This window comes from Macaca nemestrina, chromosome 8, assembly GCF_043159975.1.
Source record: "Macaca nemestrina isolate mMacNem1 chromosome 8, mMacNem.hap1, whole genome shotgun sequence".
NCBI classification, from domain to species: Eukaryota; Metazoa; Chordata; class Mammalia; order Primates; family Cercopithecidae; genus Macaca; species Macaca nemestrina.
Window position 1 is genome coordinate 83971726 of NC_092132.1, and position 21400 is coordinate 83993125.

The following is a 21400-nucleotide window of genomic DNA, read 5'->3' on the forward strand; positions in this document are numbered from 1 at the left end:
AGTTTCAATTTGGGATAAGTGGGTGAATAGTCGAACTTATCAATACCTTAGAAATAACTCACGATGTGGGAAAATATATATATTACTTCAAAATCAATTTTTATTTAAGGAGACAATAGTCCTTAAGCACAGGTTGAGAGTCAAAATATCTTACCTTGAAAACCCACTCCTGAAGTTTACGATGACGTTTCTAGTTGTGTCACTAACTAGCTTTGCAATGTTGAGCAAAACACTTTGGTTCTTCATTGAGAATTTGCGCAAGAAGGTGCTCTAAAACAGTGAGTGTAAAAGAGTAGTCCCTGGACCAACCACATCAGCATCATCACATGGGAATTTTATAAAGATGTAGATTCTTAGGCCCCACCCCAACACTACAGAATCAGAAACTGTGTGTGGACCCAGCAATCTTTTCCTTTTAATATTTATTTTTTATTCATTTGTTATGAATTGGCAATAATTGTGTATATTTATGGGAAACGATGTTAGTTTTGATCTATGTATAAATTATAAAAAGGTTCAATCAAGCTAATTAACACATCCATCGCCTCAATGATTTATCATTTTTTTTTTGTGATGGGAATGTTAAATGCCTATTAGCAATTTTGAAATATATGATACATTATTATTAACTGTGGTCACCATGCAGTGCAAGAGATCACTAAAACTTATTCCTCCAGTCTAACTGAAACTTTGTACCCTTTGGTCAACATTTCCCCTTTCGCCATTCCTTCCCCTCTCCCCCAGTCTCTGGTAACCCCTTTTCTAGTTTCTGTATCTATGAAATTGACTTTTTGAGTTTCCACATGTGACTTCATATGATATTTGTCTTTCTGTCCCTGGCTTATTTCCTTTAGATAATGCCCTTCAGTTCCATCCATGTTGTCATAAATGACAATATTTCCTTCTTTTTAAAGGCTGCATAGTATTCCATTGTGTCCATATACCAAACTTCTGATAAGAGGCTAGTATCTAAAATATATAAGGAACTCAAGCAACTCTATAGCAAGACAACAATTGCTAAAAAGTGGGGCAAAGGATTTAAACAGACGTTTCTCAAAAGAAGAGATATGAATGGCCAATAGATATATGACAAAATGCTCAACATCTCTATTCATTAGGAAAACACAAATTAAAACCACAATGAGATATTACCTCATACCTGTTAGAATGTCGGTTATCAAAATGATGAGTGATAAGTGTTGGCGAAGATGTGGAGAAAAGGGAATACTTGTACATTTTTAGTGGGAATGTAAATTGGTACAGCCATTATGGAAAAGAATATGACAGTTCCTCAGAAAAACTAAAAAGAGAGTCCTGCATGCTGGCTGCCTGGACATAAACTCAGTGCTGCTGGCAAGGCATGGCAGGAGTGAAACTGACCTTGCTGGCTGCATGGGAGCTGGGTGAGGCCTGTCACCGCTGGCTTTCCCCAACTTCCCTGGTGAACTGTATGGCACAGTAGGGGCAGCCATAATTTTCCCTGGAACATAACTCTGGTAACCTGAGAACCCCCCACCAATCCCCCACAGTGGCTGCAGCAAACCCCACCCAAGGATAGTCTGAGTTCAGACCCACCTAACCCTGCCCCAACCTGACGGTTTTTCTCTACCTGCTCTGGTAGCCAAAGACAAAAGACATAAACTCAGGAGTTCTATGGCCCGGCCCATCACCTAAGAAACCTGAATACTTATCCCGGTCAACATAAGGCAAGCTTACATTCCCCTTCTACTACCACAGCTGGTGCTCTCTTGAAAGTGCCACCTCCTGGCTGGAGGGCCAATGAACTCAAGCAACTGATAACAGAACAATCCTGCTCCAAAGAGGGAGAAAACAACAGCCAATTCCATTGCCTGCAACATCTTGGCTAACCAGAGATTCTGAGTCTGAGCAGGTGACAACTTCCCTGCTAGCATAACCACCATTTGAGAAAACCAGCACACTAAACAAAACTATAACCAAGGACTCCCACAGAGTCCACTTCATTCCCCTGCCACCTCCACTGGAGCAGGTGCTGGTATTCATGGCTGGGAGTCCTGAAGATGGATCATATCACAGGACTCTTTGCAGACATTCTCCAGCACCAGACCGGAGCCTAGTAGCCCCAATGGATGGCTAGACACAAGGAAAATAACAATGATTGCCGTCTGGCTCTCAGGAAGCCCCATCCCTAGGGGAAATGGAAGAGCACATCAAGGGATCACATCAAGGGATCACCCCATGGGAAAAAAAGAATATGGACAGCAGCCCTTGAGTTCCAGATCTTTCCACTGAAACAGTCTACCCAAATGAGAAGGAACCAGAAAAGTAACTCTGGTAATATTACAAAACAAGGTTCAATAACACTACCAAAAGACACACTAGCTCTCCAGCAGTGGATAGAGAAGAAATATCTTAATTTCCAGATAAAGAATTCAGAAGGTTGATTATTAAGCTACTCAAGAAGGTACCAGAGAAAGGTGAAAACCAACTTAAAGAGATTTTTTAAAAATACAGGATATGAATCAAAAAAACTTCAAAGAAATATATATCATAAAGAAAAGAAAATCACAACTTCTAGAAATGAAAGATATACTTAGATAAATACAAAATACACTGGAAAGTTTCAACAATAGAATTCAGCTGGGCGCTGTGGCTCACAACTGTAATCCCAACACTTTGGGAGGTCAAGGCGGGCAGATCACCTGAGGTCAGGAGTTCGAGACCAGCCTGACCAACATGGAGAAACCCCGTCTCCACTAAAAACACAAAATTAGCTGGGCATTGTGGCATCTGCCTGTAATCTCAGCTACTCAGGAAGCTGAGGCAGGAGAATTGCTTGAACCCGGGAGGCAGAAGTTGCAGTCAGCTGAGATCGCAGCATTGCACTCCAGCCTGGGCAACAAGAGCAAAACTCTTTCTCAAAAACAAAAAATAAAATAAAATTAAATTAAATTAAATTAAAAAATGATTTAAAATATATATTTTCTTTTTGGAGACAGACCCAGGCTGGAGTGCAGTGGTTCTTGGTTCCCAGGTTCAAGCAGTTCTCCTGTCTCAGCCTCCTGAGTAGCTGGGATTACAGGCATGCAGCACCGAGCTCAGCTAGTTTTTTTGTATTTTTAGTAGAAACGGGGTTTCACCATGTTGGCCAGGATGGTCTGGAACTCCTGACCTCAAGTGATCTGCTTCAGTCTCCCAAAGTGCTGGGATTACAGGCGTGAGCCACTGCTCCAGGCTATCATTCTAATCATAAGTGAGGGATAAGATTTTTAAGAGATAAAAGGGTAGGTGGATTGGCATCACTACAGGCTGAGGTACCAGTGGGAATGCAGAAATGGGACTTATAATTTTGTAATTTATAGTTTATTTGTAATAAGAGGAAATCAGACAACTGGAGCAGGGAAGGGGGCAGCATTGGTCAGCATTAATCAACAAACTTGGATGAGTAGAGTAGGCCAACTTAGAAAAATGGTTTTTTTGTTATTGTTGTTTGTTTGTTTTTCTGAGATGGGAGTCTCACTTTCTCACCCAGGCTGGAGTGCAGTGATGCAATCATAACTCACTGCAGCCTCCAACTCCTTGTCCCAAGAGATGCTCCTGCTTCAGCCTCCTGTGTAGCTGGGACTATAAACCTGCACCACCATGCTCAACTAATTTTTAAAATTTTTTATGTAAAGATGAAGTCTCACCATCTTGCCCAGGCTAAGACAGCTCTCAAATACCGAATGTTAGATTTATGCTCAAAGTTGATTATCTTCTCTATGTGTGTATTATACTTGGGTTAATGTAGTTATTATATAAATTTAAAGAAATGCATGCATTATAGAACAAAACCACCAGAACAATCAAAAAATTGAACTTTGTACCAACGTACTCTATGATAACATGCTCTGACCTGAGAAAAGGATCGCAGAATGTTTCATGTTTTAGCTCTATCAAGATGTCATTTCTCTTATAGCTTCTGAAGCTATAAAACTGGGTCTTCTCTACAGATTCTCTTTTAGAACAAACTTTCCCCTTCCAAAGTCTTGAAATCCACTTTAATGCTCCCTTATACTCTTTTTATTAAAGGAATATCTTAATTAAATCCTCATTCAGTTAGTGAAAAAAGTCATTCATAGTTTCTTCCAAATCCTTAATGAGTCTACAGATTAGGGCATTAAGGATTACTCCTCTCAACAAATGACATTTCAGTTGAGCTGGCATTAGCTTAATCTTCTTGGTTATTTCACATTGTTAATACTATCCATTAAACATCTTTAAATTACTAAAATCCAGTCTATTATTAAAGCAGAAAAAAATCATTTTTATGACTACGTACCTTAGAATTCTCAGTAGTGAAGGTACTTTCCCAACTCTTCAGTCCAGCTTTTGAGCCTGCAATAACTACCCCTGTGTCTGGCTTACCCATCTTATTTTTCCTTTTCTTCCAGGTGGTCCCAAAGAAACATCAAGTTAATCTTCATCTTGTCCTGGGAGTACAATCAGCTGGTTCCTCCACCTATACCTGCTAAAAATTCTGGCCCATGATAAGTTGAATAAATAGTTGCTGAATTGAAGTAAGTCTCATCTTTCTATCCTCTGCCAATTCACATTACTCATACTTATCAAAGATTGGCTGACATTTCTCACAGAATGAGTTCAATGAATAACTAGCTGTGGCATCACTGTCCTTCTTAATAGGTCCTCAGCATTGATTTTATCCACCTTTTAAAGTGCATTGCAGGATGCATTATCCAATAATCAGTATTAGGACAAATGAAAATACATAGAGAAATAGTTAACTTAGATTTCTTCCTCACATCTCTTCAAATATAAATTTCAGATAGACTAAAATGTTAAATTACAAAAAAAATCTAAGTCTAGAAGAAAATACTAGTGAGTTTTATATAACATTTGGGATAAAGATTTGCTATAGCAAAGGCAGTTTAACAGACTTGATTACATAAGCTTTTTAATTGCTTTAAAAAAAGAGCAGCAAAAATAAACACTTGTTAATTTAAGTTATGAAAAATATTTGCAATGAGATAAAATGTTAATTTCCTTGAGTAACAAAAAAATCTTACAAATTAGTAATAAAACAAGAGTTTTAAAACCCCAATCAAAAAATGGCTAAAGTACATTAACAGGCAAAACACAGAAAAGGGAATAAAAATGTTTCATAGGCATATGGAAAATTACCTCACTAGTAATCAAAGCAAACTGAAACAAAAAGATGCTATGCAGTATAGGCATTGTGGAGAGGCCACAAATAACCAAAACTTGTGTTTGGTACCCAGTGTGGGTTCAGGAAGCAGACTCTCTCATACATTGCTGGTGAATATCAAAAGCCCTTCTGCAGAGCAGTTTCAAGATGCTCTTCACCTCTAGAAGCTTATCCTAAGGAGTTAATTCCTGTGGCCAAAAATTTAGCTAAAGAATTATTCACGTCATCATTTCACACAATACTGAAAGCATTGGGAATAATCTAAACATTCAGCAGTTGGGAGTCGATTAATACATGATCATATAACTTAACAACGATGTAAGTCATTGTAAACAATGCAGTAAAATATTTAAAGGGTTAGAAAGTTGTTTACTGTAAAATGAAAAGAGCAGATGCCCAGATTTAAAATGTTTATTTCTGAGTAGGATTGGGTATAATTTGCATTTTCTCATTTTTATTTATCAGAATTAGCAGTATTTAAAGGAAAAAATCTTTTTGCAGTGAGCATGTGTAAGGAACTCCCAAGAGTAGGACTTTTGGGGCAGAAGTTGAGTTTAGACAATATTATGGATTTCAACCTCCAGGCATTTAGAGCATGTATTATTCTTCCATTTTGGGAAATCTAAAAGGCAGACCTTCAAAGCGCTCTTTCTTGGTCATATGGAAACTATTATTATTATAAAATAACTTTTTTACTTTCATAAATCCTCAAAAAATCAGTATTAATAATTTCTGGAGCTTCCAAGGTACACAAATGACCAAAGGTTTACCTCTTAAGCTGTAAATTTTTATACCACATGATAGCTATTTTAGATGAACATCTCTAATATTTTATGCACTTCCATGATGGCTTCAGTAATGCTTGTTGAATGTGATCGAGACTCTTCCAGATAGCTCAAGATTATGGCTATGCACGTCATATCTGATTCTATGATATGCCAGTGTTCTCAGGGCTACTAAGATACATGACTCTAAATGGCCTCAGTCATGGTGCTTTCTAGTTTCAATGGTAAAATTTTATGTTATTTGTGTTTCTTCCCTGGCTTTCAGCTGTTATTTCTTTTTTATTTTTATTTATTTATTGTTTCCTTTTTCGAGATCGAGTCTTGCTCTGTTGCCCAGGCTGGAGTGCAGGGGCACGATCTTGGCTCACTGCAACCTCCACCTTCCAGGTTCAAGCAAGAGCCTCCTGCCTCAGCCTCCCGAGTAGTAGCTGGGACTGCAGGCATGTGCCACCACACCCAGCTAATTTTTTTTTTATTTTTATTTTTAGAAGAGACTAGGATTTACCGTATTAGCCAGGATGGTCTCGATCTCCAGACCTTGTGACCCACCCACCTGGGCCTCCCAAAGTGCTGGGATTACAGGAGTGAGCCACCGCGCTTGGCCCTGTTATTTCTTGATGTTGTCTGTATGCTAATGTGGGTTAGCCTCTTAACCCAAATTCTTCATTGAGACTTCTAGTATGTGGTGAGATTGGAAACTACATGACCAAATCAACAAGAATTATGTGTAAAATGAGAATAAACAGTCTCTAAGGGAAGTTTGAGGTGTTTTCTTAAGAATAAAGTGTATACATTATGTTAAGTGAAATAAGCCAGGCACAGAAAATAAAACACCACATGTTCTCACTCATATGCAGAAGCTTAAAAAAGTTGATCTCATAGAAGGAAAAAGTAGAAGAGGATGTTAGAGGCTGGGGAGGGTTATGGGGAAGCAGGGGAATGGGAGAAATTTGTTCAAGGGTACAAAATTTATCACCAGATAGGAGGAGTAAGTTCTAGGGTTCTATAGCACTGTTAAGGTCACTACAGCTAAAAATAGTATGTATTTTCAAATAGTTAGAAGAGAGGATATTAAATGTTCCCAACACAAAGAAATGACAAATGTTTGAGATAATGATATGCTAATTAGCCTGAACTCATCCTTACACATTGTACGGATTGAGACATCACTATGTACCCCATAAATATGTACAGTTACTATGTGTCAAGTTAAAAAATAAATAATAAAAAAGGTATAACAAAAAAAGAATGAAGTGTGTAGGCTTAATGCAGCCATTTTGTGACACTTATTTGATGCTGCATATCCTTTATTTTAGGAGATACAATTGCTGTATAATTCAGTTCCACAAAGACAATGTGTTACTGCATTTATTAGGCTTAAAATTTTCAAGAATAGTTTATTTAATAAATTACAAATGTAGACATTAATAGTTTCAGATCTTTTATAAAAATGTTACAAACAGATATGATACCAAGGTGTTGTCATACTGACCACTTATGTCATGGTGTTCCTGTTTGAATCAAGCAAAAAAATGATTGATTCAGATAGGAACACCATGACATAAGTGGTCAGTCACTTCTTTTTGTATAAACTCAACTGCAGCAAAGCTGACCTATGGTTTTGAAAGTCAAGATAGTGACTACCATTGGGGTCAATCACTGGTACACAGTATCTCTGGGTCACAGTTACTATTTTTTCTCGATCTGCATTTGGTTTACTAGATGCTTTTACTTTCTGAAAAGTCACTGACTACACACTTATGATTTGGGTAGTTCTCTCAATGTACCTTACTCGTCAAAAGAGTTTTTACACAATTTACACAATTTTACGCAGTTTACACAAAAATTAAGTCCTTTCAAATATAAAAATCCAGCAATTCCCCTCCTCAGTATCTACCCACAGGAAAAGAAGTCATTAAAAGGAAAAGATATTTGCACATTGATGTTTATAGTAGCACAATTTGCAATTGCAAAAGTATGGAATCAGCCCAAATGTCCTTCAATCAACAAGTGGATAAAGAAAATTTGATACTTGTATACCATGGAATGCTCAACCATAGAAAGGAACAAACTAATGGCATTTGCAGCAACCTGGTTGGAATTAAAGACCATTATTCTAAGTGAACTAACTCAGGAATGGAAAACCACACATTGTATGCTCTCACTCATAAGTGTGAGCTAAGCTATCAGGATGCAAAGGCATAAGAATGATACGGTGAACTTTGGGGACTCATGGGGAAGGTTAGGAAGGGGTTGTGTGATAAAAGACTACACATAGGGTACAGTGTACACTGCTCAGGTGATGAGTGTACCAAAATATCAGAAATCACCACTAAAGAACTTATTAATGTAGCCAAACTCAACTTGTTCCCCAAAAACCTATTGAAATTTTTTTTTTTAAAAAAGGAACTGTACAGTGGAATTTTGTCTTTGGGCTATAAAGGGTTAACAATTCTTGTTTTTGTTTGTGTGTTTGTTTGTTTTTGAGATGGAGTCTCACTCAGCCGCCCAGCCTGGAGTACAGTGGTGTGATCTTGGCTCACTGCAACCACCATCTCCCGGGTTCAAGCAATTCTCCCATCTCAGCCTCCAGAGTAGCTGGGATTACAGGCACCCTCCATCATGCCCAGCTAATTTTTGTACTTTAGTAGAGAAAGAGTTTCACCATGTTGGCCAGGCTGGTCTTGAACTCCTGACCTCAGGTGATCTGCCCACCTGGGTCTCCCAAAATGCTAGGATTATAGGCATGAGCCACCGCGCCCGGCCTTATTTGCTTCTCAGCAACAAATGTTCTTCTTTGGTGAATTTGGACTATATGTTACCACTTATTTACTCTAACAAAGTACACTTTCTCCCATGGTGGAACACAACAAAAATTCTAAGGTCTATAGTTGGCCTCAAAGGCAATTAGAATTTTATTGGAAATTGATATTTGATTGTTTCGATCAATGTTTTTCATATTCTTATTTTGAAGTGATGATTTGTCGCTCTCCTGCTACACTTAGTCAAAGGAATGTAGGGAGGATCAAATAAAAAAATGTTTGTGAAAGTATTTTAAGTGCCAGATGAATAGGTACCATCACTGCTATCATCATCATGATCATCATTACCATCATCAGCAGCATCCTTGTATTTACCCTAGACTAGAAAAGATGAGCTTGACATATTTGTCATTCCTTGTGGTTATTTTGCTTATTTCTTATATCATGAACACTAGACTGCCTCCTGAGCTAGACATTCCCACATCAGGGAGAGCCAGTATGTGGCAGGATTGCCTGGGTGCCATCCACACTGAAGGAAAATCATGAATCAATCACAGTAATCTTTTACAGCTGAGCATGGCATTTGCGTCAGAATTCTTCTTAATACTGCATTTTAATCGTTTAAATTTGATATGTGAGAGCAAACCTATTTCCCATCCTGACCTAGGCTCTAAGGCTATTTCTGTAGAAGTAAAATTACAGATTTATAGCATTAGAAGATGAGAAGGGCTGTAAAGATTTATGAAGTCCAGGGTTTATTAAGTGTGGTCCTTCAGCCACCTGCAGCATCATCTGTGAATTTCTCGAAAATGTAAATTCTTACCCTCACACCCCAAACTACTGAATCAGACACTCCAAAGTTGGGATTCTAGAATCAAGGTTTTAACAAATTCTCCAGTGATTCTGGGAGTTATAAAGTATGAGAACCACTGCTGCAGTCCATTCCCCTCAGTTCTTGCTCATAAAGAATCTCAGGCGTCCAGGTGTCAAGCAATTTTCCCAAGCCTATCCATGGAATTAGTTGCCTAACAGAAACAATAACCAACTTTCCAATTCCCAGGTGATATATTGGTCAGTAAGTTTAAAAATGCAACAAAAAAGTCCCTCAAATTTCTACCTCCTTAAATTTCTAATTGGAAATGCTTGTCATTGCCTGGCATCTTTTGGGGACTACCTCCCAACATGTTAGTCTCTATGGTTCAGGTGTAGAACCTTGGATGGGCTCAAGATCTCATTTAGCCAGAGAATCTCTCAATCCCCTCATTCCTGCCAAGAACGCAGACACTAGAGGTCACACGTACCTGAAATTTTCAGTCTTCATTGTCACCTTATGAAAAAAATCCTGACTGAAAATAAAGTCAGTACAGAGAAAAGTGAGACTGAGAGATGGACAGAAAAAAGTGATAGTTTTCATGACACTGTTTCAACCTCAACTCTGGTCTAGCTCAGCCTGGAAGATACAGTGAATTGGTCTGTTACGCAAATGGCCTCCTCTTCTCTTGTGTTTACTAATTCTTTTGCAAGGGCATTATTTTTAACACCTGTAGTTTAATCACCAGAGAGGGTGGGCTATGCAGGGCAAGGTTCTCTACCGAGTTTCTTCCCAACAGGGTCCCTTCAAGAACGCCAAATGCTGCTTTAACTCTGATGCTAGTTCCCCTAGAACACTGACAGGACTAGAAACTTGTAATAGTCTCCATTTCTACTAATATATTACATAGCATATTCAGAACAGAGTCCCTGGACAGCCATACCACACTTCATTTTACAATAATGAGAGGCAGAGATCTCTTCTTTGGTGCACTGAGAAATATTAACCGGGAACTAAACAATTCACAGAGGCCAGTCCTTTGTCAAGATCAATCTCCCCCAGCTGTGTCAAGGCCCTTAATACATTCTTCTCATGAAAATCTTGCCCGACGGAAAGTAAGATGGAATGCTTCTTCTACCACCATGCTCCTGCTCCGTCTCCTCCAGTTTCCTCTATGCCCCCACCACCTGTGGTTTGTGGACACATTTCTTAGCAGAGTTATCTTCCTTCCTCCACCTCCCCTCAACCCAGAGCTCTCTAGATGACACCCCCACCACTGCACTGCCATGGTTTCTCTCCAAAGCTCCAGTTCCTTAGTTTCTGTCCTTATTCTTCTCACAGTTTCCTGTCCTGATCTCCCCTTTCTCCTGCTTCTCATCTAACTTGTTCATGATATGTTGCTCTTCACGTGGGTTCTTTTCTCAGTCACTGCTTCTCCCTCCCTAGGTTTTTTCTGAATGATCTTTTCTTTCCTCTGATTTCAAGTACCACCAAATCTATGGATCCATCCTAAACCTCTTCCTCTTCCTTCAGCTCAGATTTAATGTAAATGATGAAGATATCCACAGTATCTTAAATTCAGCATATCTAACCCCTAAAAATGCTCATTACCTCCCACACCTGCCCATTCCTGTCTGCACGATCTCACTGGTCAGCATCACCATTCACCCTTCACCTTAGCTTCACACTTGACCTTCATCTTTGACTCCTCCTCCACCACTTCCCACGCAGCGAACCCTCAAGCACTGCCTTATCTTTCTTCCTATTTAGTTATTGAATTCTAGTTTAGATGCTTATCATTTCTTACATCAATTATTGCAGTTGCCTTTTAATTGGTTCTCCTGCCTTTAACCCCTCCCTGCTTATAGCCACCAAATTAATCCCATGTGAAATAAAAATCTGTGTTGCCATCTTGCTTCCGTATGTCCGGGGGCTCTCTAAGTCTGCAGGAAGAGAACAAACTCCTTAGCATGGTGCAGGGGCACACAAGCTCCTTGCCTGGCACTTGTGCACTCCAGAAAAAATAAATTAATTCTGTTTCTCTCTCCTACTGAGCTGTCTCTCTGTCTTTGTCCATGTTCTCTCCACCGTCTGTAAGCACTTCCTGTATCTTCACTTACTATTCCACTCTTACCTGCTAAGTATCAGCTGAGGCCTGACCTTGCCCAGGATGCCATTCCTGACTCCACATGGCTAGACTGGATTCCTCCTCTGAGATTTTATTAGCTTGGTACATGTCTCTTTTTCCAAATATTTTTAAGGAATCATTTCTTTGTAAGTCCGCCTCTGCTTTGAACTGTGACCTTCCTGAGAACAGGAACTGCATCTATTTATCTTTGTGACTGACTGGAAGTAACAGCTTAGTGACTGCTTCCTAAATGGATGAATCAGAGGGCTGGTGAGGTTTATAATGCATGGGAGTCTGAAAACACCATTTATCGGAAGTACACCAAAGATAAACCCATTTAAATGGAACTATTTTAAATGGGCCATACTGAGCCTGCCATCAGAATCACCAGAGTGTCATTAGCCCTAATTATCTTCCTGAATTTAATTGATACTTAACAAGGTAGAGCATTAGAGGAGATATTTATTCCTCTAATATTCATATCATAACACAATGCACTCTTGCAAATTCAAAATTACAGCTTTGTGACCTGAGGAGGTAAAACATAGTTTGCCTAGAGAAAAAGTGTCCTTCAAGCATACCCGGAGTGTTAAGAAAACATGAATTAAGCAACTTCTTGACAAAATGCAAATATCCTTTTTCGTCCATCTGTTCTAATATTCTTTAATACATGAAAACTGTAAAAATTAATAAAAGATGCTATAAATGTTACTGCTGAAGAGAGTCCTACAGGATGAAAGAGGTGCGTTTCAGCCTCATTAATCACCACACTGCGAAGGCATTGGGAAAAGATTCATCCCTCATTTGTCAGGTGATAATTAAAATGATCACACAACATGAACCGAAAGAAAAAGTGCCTCAACGGCCACTGCATGGGCAGGTGACACCAATCTCGCCCTAAGTCATTATCTATAGTGAGCCGAAATAAGGAACTCTTTTGTTTAGGGCCAGTGAACAGGCTGGTAAGGTCTAATTTTCAGAGATCCGAATTAGAGAGCTGGGGCAATGGAGAGTGATTTCATTTAAATGAGTGTACTAGAGCCACATGGGCCCACAGACAAGGGTTGGCCTCTTCATTCTTTCAACAACACTCTAACATTGAGTGGCCATTGGCTGTCTGGCAGGCATGCTGCATGTACTATTTGATTTTCACTATAAACCTCTGAGGAGGGTACTGACACCACATTTCACAGACGAGGAAACTGAGACCCAGAAAGTGAATGATTTGCCTGAGGTCTTCGAGGAGCAGAGCCAAGATTGAAGCCCAGACAGTGGGCTCTACTCTTACACACACCAAAGTGTGGTTTGTACCAACAGCAGCAGCATCACCTGGAAGTGTGCATGAAGTGTAAATTCTTGGACTGTGCTCTAGATCTATGGAATCAGAAACTCTGGGAGCGGGGTCAGTACTTCGGGTGGTAACTAACCCTCCAGGGGCGTCTGCAGTGCTTAACGTTGATATCCATCACGTTCTTGTATAATACCCAGTTTTAGGGCAGGGCTTCTCAAACTTTAGCATGCATACTAATCATCTGAAGGACTTGTCGAAATACAGCTCTGATTCAGTAGGTCTGGGGCAAAGCCTGAGAATCTGCTGGTAGTGCTGGTTTGTGGACTACACCTGGAGAAGTAAAGCCCTAGACTGACTGTAAGCGCCTGGAAGCCAGGTTGGCTTTGTTCCTTGCTGTACTCCTGTTTAGAAGACTAGCCGACCCAAGTTTTATGTTGGATGAATACACCATGAGTCAGGATGTCTGCATGTCTGACGTATGGACTGCAGAATTGGTGTGAATATATTAATACTGCTAACTTGAAATGCATCTGCCCAACCTGTCAAAATTTCTAATCACAATGTGATCCATCACTGATACTCATGAACTACCATTGCCCATTGATGTGACAGATTTTTCATTGTTCTAATCTTTTGAGTGAATATGGCACTTTGAATTTGTCAAAGGGAAGTGAACAAATCATGTTTTGGAAAAGGGGGCAGGCTGTGGGAAGGAAGCCAGAGAGAATGAACCAAGGTTTGAGGAGTATTAAAAAGAGATGCCAAAGAACTAAAAACAGAATTACCATTCAAACCAGCAATCCCATTACTGGGTAAATACCCAAAAGAATATAAGTCATTCTACCACAAAGGCACATGCATGCATATGTTAGTCACAGCCCTATTCATAATAGCAAAGACATGGAATCAACCTAGATGTTCATCAACAGTGGACTGGGTGAAGAAAATGTGATAAATATACACTATGGAATAGTATGCAGCTGTAAAAACAAGAATGAAATCATGTCCTTTGCAGCAACATGGATGCAAATGGAGGCCATAATTTTAAGCAAACTAACGTAGAAACAAAAAATCAAATACCTTACATTCTCACTTACAAGTAGGAGCTAAACGCTGAGTACACATAGACACAAAGAAAGGAATAATAGACAGCAGGCCCTACTTAAGGTTGGAGGGTAGAAGGAGGGCAAGGAACAAAAACCTACCTATTGAGTATTATGCTCACTATCTGGGTAATGAAATAATCTGTACACCAAACCCTAGCAACATACAGTTTACCCATGTAACAAAACTGCACATGTACCCCCTGAGCCTAAAATAAAAGTTGAAAGGAAAAAAGCGTAATTCTCATAACACACAAAAAAAATTAAATAAATAAAGGACACTAGGGAGATAAGTGATTTCCAGTTGGCTAAGGCTCTGAGCATTGCTCCACATTCCATCCTACCTGGACTAAAAGTTAGAAAGTCATAATTTAGGGTCAAAAAACGGAAAGAGTTGGAAAAGCAACGGACCTCCTTTTCTACTAAAGTAGCTCAAAACTGTTGGAAGAAGTTGAATCAAAGTTGATATAAATGTTATTAAAAAAACTCTAACAGAAAAAAAAAAGTCACACAATAAACCTTGAATGAAGAGTTAATGAATGGATAAAGTGTTCAGAATGGCTAGACCATAATGACATGAGCATGAAAATGAGAAAAATCAAAAAGTAGATCGCTTTCTGGATCTCTTCTGGAAAGTGAAAAACACACTTTTCTAAATCCGTGACAAATATCTGGGTCCTTCAAGGAATCAAATATTTTAAAATATTCTACAGGACACAAGACTATAGCTCTTCTTAAGTGAAACACTTGAGCAAGGTAGCTCTTGAAGTATCTGGGTTGACTGAACATTGATAAACACAGTACCTTGATTGTAATCACTGGGCTGCAGTGATTTATAAAAAAATAATTCCAAAAATTGATTTTGGACACATTACAAAGCTCAAGAGCAGGACTTCAGGATGTTTTTCATTCTGCCAGAAATCCCCAGCAGAACTGAGAATAACGCTGAGCTGTATTAAAACGGTAGCATAAATATTACTTTGTTTGATTAAAATTTAAACAAATTGTAATGAACAGATACAACAGCTCTTTTAGACTTTATATTGACCACATGTAAAGATCAAACGGCCCAACAGGAGTACATGACTTTCAAGCATTCTCAAAATTAGTATTTTGACTAAGATCTTTTGAACTAATATTTATAGAATATTTATGTAACTGGGGCAACTTAATATTCTAAACAATGACAATTCTTCAAAGCATTGCTCTAAAAGGAGGAATTTATAGTACATACACTATTAGCATTTCATGACTGACTCATACAGGATAAATTTTGACGTAAAAATCTGATGATCCCTAAAGAGAAGCCTTCGATATGATCATTACAATAACTCATTAATAAGTCTATGAAGGGCATAACCAAACTCCATGCACATACCATTTTTTAATGATTATGGTCAGAAGCAGTATTAATTACCTTTTAAAGCACAGAAATACAACTGGTAGACCAAAATAGAAGACTATCCCCTGCTTGCTAGCCCAGTGCCCATCACCTCTATATTACCTAGAATCACATCCACTTTGGGGTCTATTGGGAATAGAAAACACAGGTATGTATCCTGATTCAGAATAAACGAAGCTCTTGATGTTACATTGTAATAGCTTTTCCAAAAGAGATTCCAAACATCTTTTGCTTATTACAGATGCTCTGATATGCTGCCCAGCCACTGAGAGGGCTGCCAGACAGTTCTCAGATAACAGCTCCCATTGGAACCTCTGGCTGAAGAGAACCACTTTGCCCAAGTTTACTACCTTTTCCTAGGACAGCCAGCACACAGTGACTGAGTGCTGTGTGCATATAAAGGCCCCGACTGTTAAGTCCATCTGTAAATGCTTGTTCTGGCTTCAGAATGTCTGAGGCATCTCTGAAGACGACTGAATCCCAGCTTAACTTCTCCTACCGTCCAACTTTCTTCTGTGGTAGCTTCCCCAACAGGTGTTGACCCAAAGAGCACTCCCTAATAAATCTTTGGCATGTTAGTCACAGCATAGTCTGCTCCCCAGAGAACTCAAAATGTAACAATTAGTAATCAAAGAACCAAACATGTAGCAATTACTAATCAAAGTTCTCCTTGAACAACTGTCTTTATGGAGAACTAGGGGCCATGGTAATAGGACTAAAGCTCCGGATCCTGGAACCATGCAAAGTGCATGATTGACCCAGAATGACCTTGAATTCTCACTGCCTAAAGATTGAGCTGTCTGGGATGGGCCCAACCACCTTGTCCCTGCAGGAGGTATTGTATTACGTATTTGGTGGTAGAGATGGGGGAGGGTAGGGAAGGCGGGAGTGTTTCGTACCCCAAGGCCCAAAATTCTCCAGATGTTGAGAAGCAGGTAATCCTAGACAAATGCTATAAACAAACAGCTGAAATCCCAAACCAGATGGCCTAGCACCAAATTGGACTGCTTAATTCCCCTTGCAAGGCCACGTTCTCACACCTACCCTAGAAAAGGCAGGACAGCAGAGAGAGCAAGTTCTCTGCACTGGAACACAGGATCTCCCTCACAACCTCCCACATGTCCAAAGGATGCCTGGCTTCTTCAGGTCTCTCTGAGGGCGCATGGGAGGAAGGAAGCACGTGGTTTTTCTTCTCTCATTGATGCTGGCTGCATGTGGGTTTTCCTTTCCCTATTAAAGTCTGCCAGTAGTGTTGGAATTTATCTTGAATTTTTGTGGCTAATAAATGGACACCTGTATAGGGCCCTCCTTACACAATACTGCTGACCACAAAGGAATGAACTCTGCTTAGTACCATTCATGGCTTTTCCAAGACAGCAGAGAGGTTAATGGCTACCTGAAAAACGTTGCTAGGAGAGCCATTAGTAGATTGACCAGGGCATCTGAATATCCCAGAACCAGAGAGCAGATAGCCTGAAGTGAGACGTTTTAAGTAGCTGAGCAGAGTTGACCATCCACTGTGAGCAAGAGCAGAATTGTCTTCAGTGACCCTGAGTGCTTCTTCAGCATGGCCAAGTCAACAAGCTAAAAGCATGGGGTGGTGGAGCCCCTATCCTTGATGAAGGAACTGTACCCCAGCTCAGCTCCCCAGGGACCACGGGCTTCCTCCCCTTGACAGGAGGGCTATTCCTTAACCAAAGTCGTAGGACATTATGAAATTCATCTTGGACCCTGGCGTATGACAACTGGAGGCCCAAATGGGACCCAAGTTGCACCTCCGAAGGTCCTCTAGTATTTTCCACAAGAATAGCTTTGATTTATGTACAGCATTACCTTTTAAAACACATTCACATGGATTAATTCAGTAAGACCTCAGTAGGTTCACATCAACCTACTGAACCTTTCAAGGGACGTATTAAGTAATCCATACATTTTCAGGAAGAAAAATTGGAACATAGGGTTGGATAAAGGACATTTTCCTTACTGATTTAAGAAAAAAATTTTATAAAAGGCTAGAACTTGAATCACAGCTACTTGCACATGTAATAAATTATCTTTTTTAAAAAAGATAAGATTACATGCAGCTTGTACAGAAATTCCTGGAAATATGGTCAGCATAATTTAAGCACATGATCTAAGCCCTGAAGCTTACTTTAAAACTTCCTTTGATAAAAGTTCTAAAGAGAGAGAGATCAGATGTTCAGAGGCTTAGGTGAGAGGAGGTTGGAGAAAAGGAGTTAGAGCTAAGAGGAAGTGACTGATGGAAAAGAACACAGAAGTCTATGATTAGGCAAGGCAGGATGCTCCATGTAGTCTGTACATTCAAAAGCAATTTTACAAATGTCCCCCAAATACACTGTATGATGTGGCCACCCAGGACAATTTGGCATCCCTGGAGCAATGTGGACTTGCTGTTTCTCTTCTGAAATGCCTGCCCTACTTCTGCTCCTCTGGGAAATAGGATACGTTTCAATAAAATAAGATCTATTCAATATATACATGCTTATCAGAGGCCCACTAGGTGCCAGATATTTGCTGGGGGCCAAATAGGAATAATCTGTAATGTAAGAAACAGACCCACCAATTATTGCAGTGGAGTGTAATGGATGATTGAAATGGGTCTTAGTCTTGTACTTTGAAGAGCATGAATAGTGACTACTTGATCTGAGAATGTCATATTTTGCTATATACATAGTTGCCTATAACTGCCATCTACGGAGGGAGAGTCACTCCATCGAGTTAATCTGCCTATGAAATTAAGAAGGGACATGAGTTTCATCTATGCTGATTCGAAATGTCTCCAAACCATGCCCTTAATTTGGTATAGTAATTGTAATTTGTAATAATGTGTCACCAGAAAGCTAAGCAGCATTGCCTTTCTGAGTTACTTCTCATAGAATCCCAGATCCTTAGAAAGTAGAAAGAACCCTAGAGACTAACCATTCTACCCTCCATGTAGCCCAAAAACCTCTTCTCCAAAATCCTGATAGCTGGTCATACAAACAGGAGGGGGTTTCATCTGCTTCCTTTGTTTGCACCGACATGATCCACTTAAGCGCAAGCTTGGTATCACATTACACTCTTGGAAGTGGTGATCTGCAGGGTGCACTTCTGGGGCACAAAAATGCTTCTAAAAGCCCCATGTCACCCCTGTGTATGACATGCTCATAAAGCAGATGTTTCCTAGTTTTAATTTTTGTGAACTCTCTGATGGATTAAGCCAAACATCTTGCAGCTTTATTCATTATTGCTACAGTGGATAATTTGTGCCTGGGGTAACAGTAATTTGGAGTTATTAATGAAAATGAAAGATAATTTTTAAAAGTATCTAAAACTCTGGCTGAGACAAAAACATGGAGTACTCACATGAATTTAATCCAAGTTTCCTTTTTCCACTCCAAAGGATAAATATTACTTTGGTTGCAATAATTTTAAAAAAAGGATGTTGTCACACATGGTCTTGTATTGTGCATTCATTGAACATACCTGCAACCCTTCAATGGCCAGTTTAAGGATTGAAGGTGTCAGTTTGGAGGCTTGTTTGAAGGAAAAATTACTCCAGTCTATAATTAAAATGAAGCCATTTATCTGAAGCTCCGGATCTTCGATTAGGACTTCCAACGACAGCAAGATGGCACGAAGGATGTCTGTGAAGGAGTTCCTGCAGCCAGAGCAGAAAGGAGAGCTGTGTGTGAATATAAGCAGATGATAGCACATTGCGTGCTACAGTACTGGCCTCCGCATGCCACTGCTCCATGAGCCCAGTCTGCAGGGTCACATTGGCATCCTGTACCCAAAGGGACTGAAAATACATTTGCTAAACTTCACAGCAATAATACTTCAAGACTTGCAGGTTGGACACCTCCCTCGGATCTGCACCCCAAACTTAATGAGATGACCCTCCTCTGTGTTCCTGTGGCTTTCACCACAGCCCCGGTTGCATTTTGTTGAAATACATCCCTTACCCATCTCTCTCCCTCATAGAGCTCTGATGTCCTTGAGGGTAGGCATTGGGTCATAATCATAGTTGTTTCCCCAGTACCATGAATCATTGCTGAACAAATGAGGTGAGACCTCAATCAGAGGTGTTTATTTTGATGAAACCTCTTTTATTTCCTCTGTATTTAAAAAATCCTGCTAAGGGTGTAAAAATATTCATGCCATTGATGCTATTTTTTAGCTTTAATTCTTGGGTAGAGAAAAATAAAACAGGAAGAATAGCTTATTTTCAGTGAAGGTCTATAGAGTGTGATTTGGGAGGGAATTTGCTTTGAGTACATCAGTAACTATGACAACAGGCAGACCTGAATACAAACTAGAGTGACAGCTCTCCAGTGCTGTGTGTATTCCTCCACATCACATATGCCCATTCACCAGGTGATTTTTGTTTTAAATAATTTTCAGACATGAAGAAGTGATGGCAAATTCACTCTGTTTCTCTCAGTAAATTATCTGAGCTATAAATCTAAGATCTTAGAGGATCTCTAGATTCAGTGTTTTTCTTTGGTGAGCAGGAAAATATGAGCTTGGATGGCAAGTGACGGCAAAATCTGCTACTCCCTTCAAGTTTTCCTTAAAATCCGAAGCCAAGTCCTCTTGTGAAATTAGTGTGAAACAATCAGATTCTTAAGCATTCCAATCTGGTTCAAATGCCAATAACTCCAGATTAGAAATCAGGAAATCTGTGACAAAAATGTAAGCCAGGGCCGGGCGCGGTGGCTCACGCCTGTAATCCCAGCACTTTGGGAGGCCAAGGCGGGTGGATCACCTGAGGTCAGGAGATTGAGACCCGCCTGGCCAACAAGGTGAAACCCCGTCTCTACTAAACACACAAAAATTAGCTGGGCATGGTGGCAGGTGCCTGTAATCCCAGCTACTTGGGAGGCTGAGGCAGGAGAATCGCTTGAACCCAGGAGATGGAGGTTGCAGTGAGCTGAGATCATGCCATTGCACTCCAGTATGGGAGTTGTAGCGAGACTCTGTCTCAAAAAAAAAAAGTATGCCAGTAAGAATATATTGAATGCCTGGTATAAACTCAGTGTTATGCCTCATGCTTAAAGTTATAAATTAGAACGTCCTATTTCTACTTTCAAAGAACTCTTAATTTAGTTGGGGTGGGGTGGTAGATTAGCAATATGAAAGGAATAAATACAATTTGAGTAGTCAGGGAAGAGTTTATGGAGGGATGAAGGCTTGAGATAATCTTGAAGAATGGATAGGAATTTTATGGATAATTGGGAAAAGGGGGAGCAAAACTTTTTCAGGAGAGAGAAGTGACACAGATGAAAAATAAAGATATTAGCCCATTCTGTTTCTGTATAGTTCTTCTCACTATAAATCATTTCCTTATAGTAAGCCACAATTTTCCTCCTTCAATCCACCCAGTGGGGGTAGTTCTGCCATACGGAAAAAACCCTCAAGTCTCCCCACACCACACACTTTCAACTATCTAAGCATGGTGGTCATGATACCCTACATAATCTCTAGACTTAAAAAAAAAGTTGTAATTTTAACCATTTCTCATAGAAAATTGTTCTCAATACTCTTTTTGTCATTATGGTTTCCTTTCAGATATATTCCCTTTTCATTTCTAGAGATGTCCCATTCCTGTTGTTGTGGAACAGGTTTTCACTGGGACTTTGTATGCTTTTGTTTTTCCTTTCACATCAAAACAATTATTCAAAGATCCAAGTCTTTTTCAGAGATACAGCTTTGTTTTGGAAGCAAACATTGATTTAAGAGGATCAAGGGAGCAAAGTTTATGAGTTTAGGCAATTCCAAATGGAAATGCCCAATTGGTAAACTGGAAATGAGCATTAGGGCATCAGGGAGTCTGAGCCTACATAAGCTTTCTTAGGAAGAGCGTAAACACAGAGAAAGTCAGGATGGAAAGGTTAAGCCTAAGGTAAAGCCTACATACAGTACTGCGGTTG

At 39.7% G+C, this 21400-nt stretch overlaps 1 protein-coding gene across 1 annotated transcript in view; it reads right to left on the bottom strand.

Annotated features, from left to right (window-relative positions):
• The window catches only part of LOC105482228 (clavesin 1), a 206633-nt gene that overhangs the window by 98174 nt on the left and 87059 nt on the right, over positions 1 to 21400 (bottom strand). The window contains exon 3 of the mRNA XM_011742236.3: positions 18954 to 19128. Within this exon, the coding sequence (XP_011740538.1) occupies positions 18954 to 19128 (175 nt within the window). The remainder of the gene's footprint in view (positions 1 to 18953; positions 19129 to 21400) is intronic.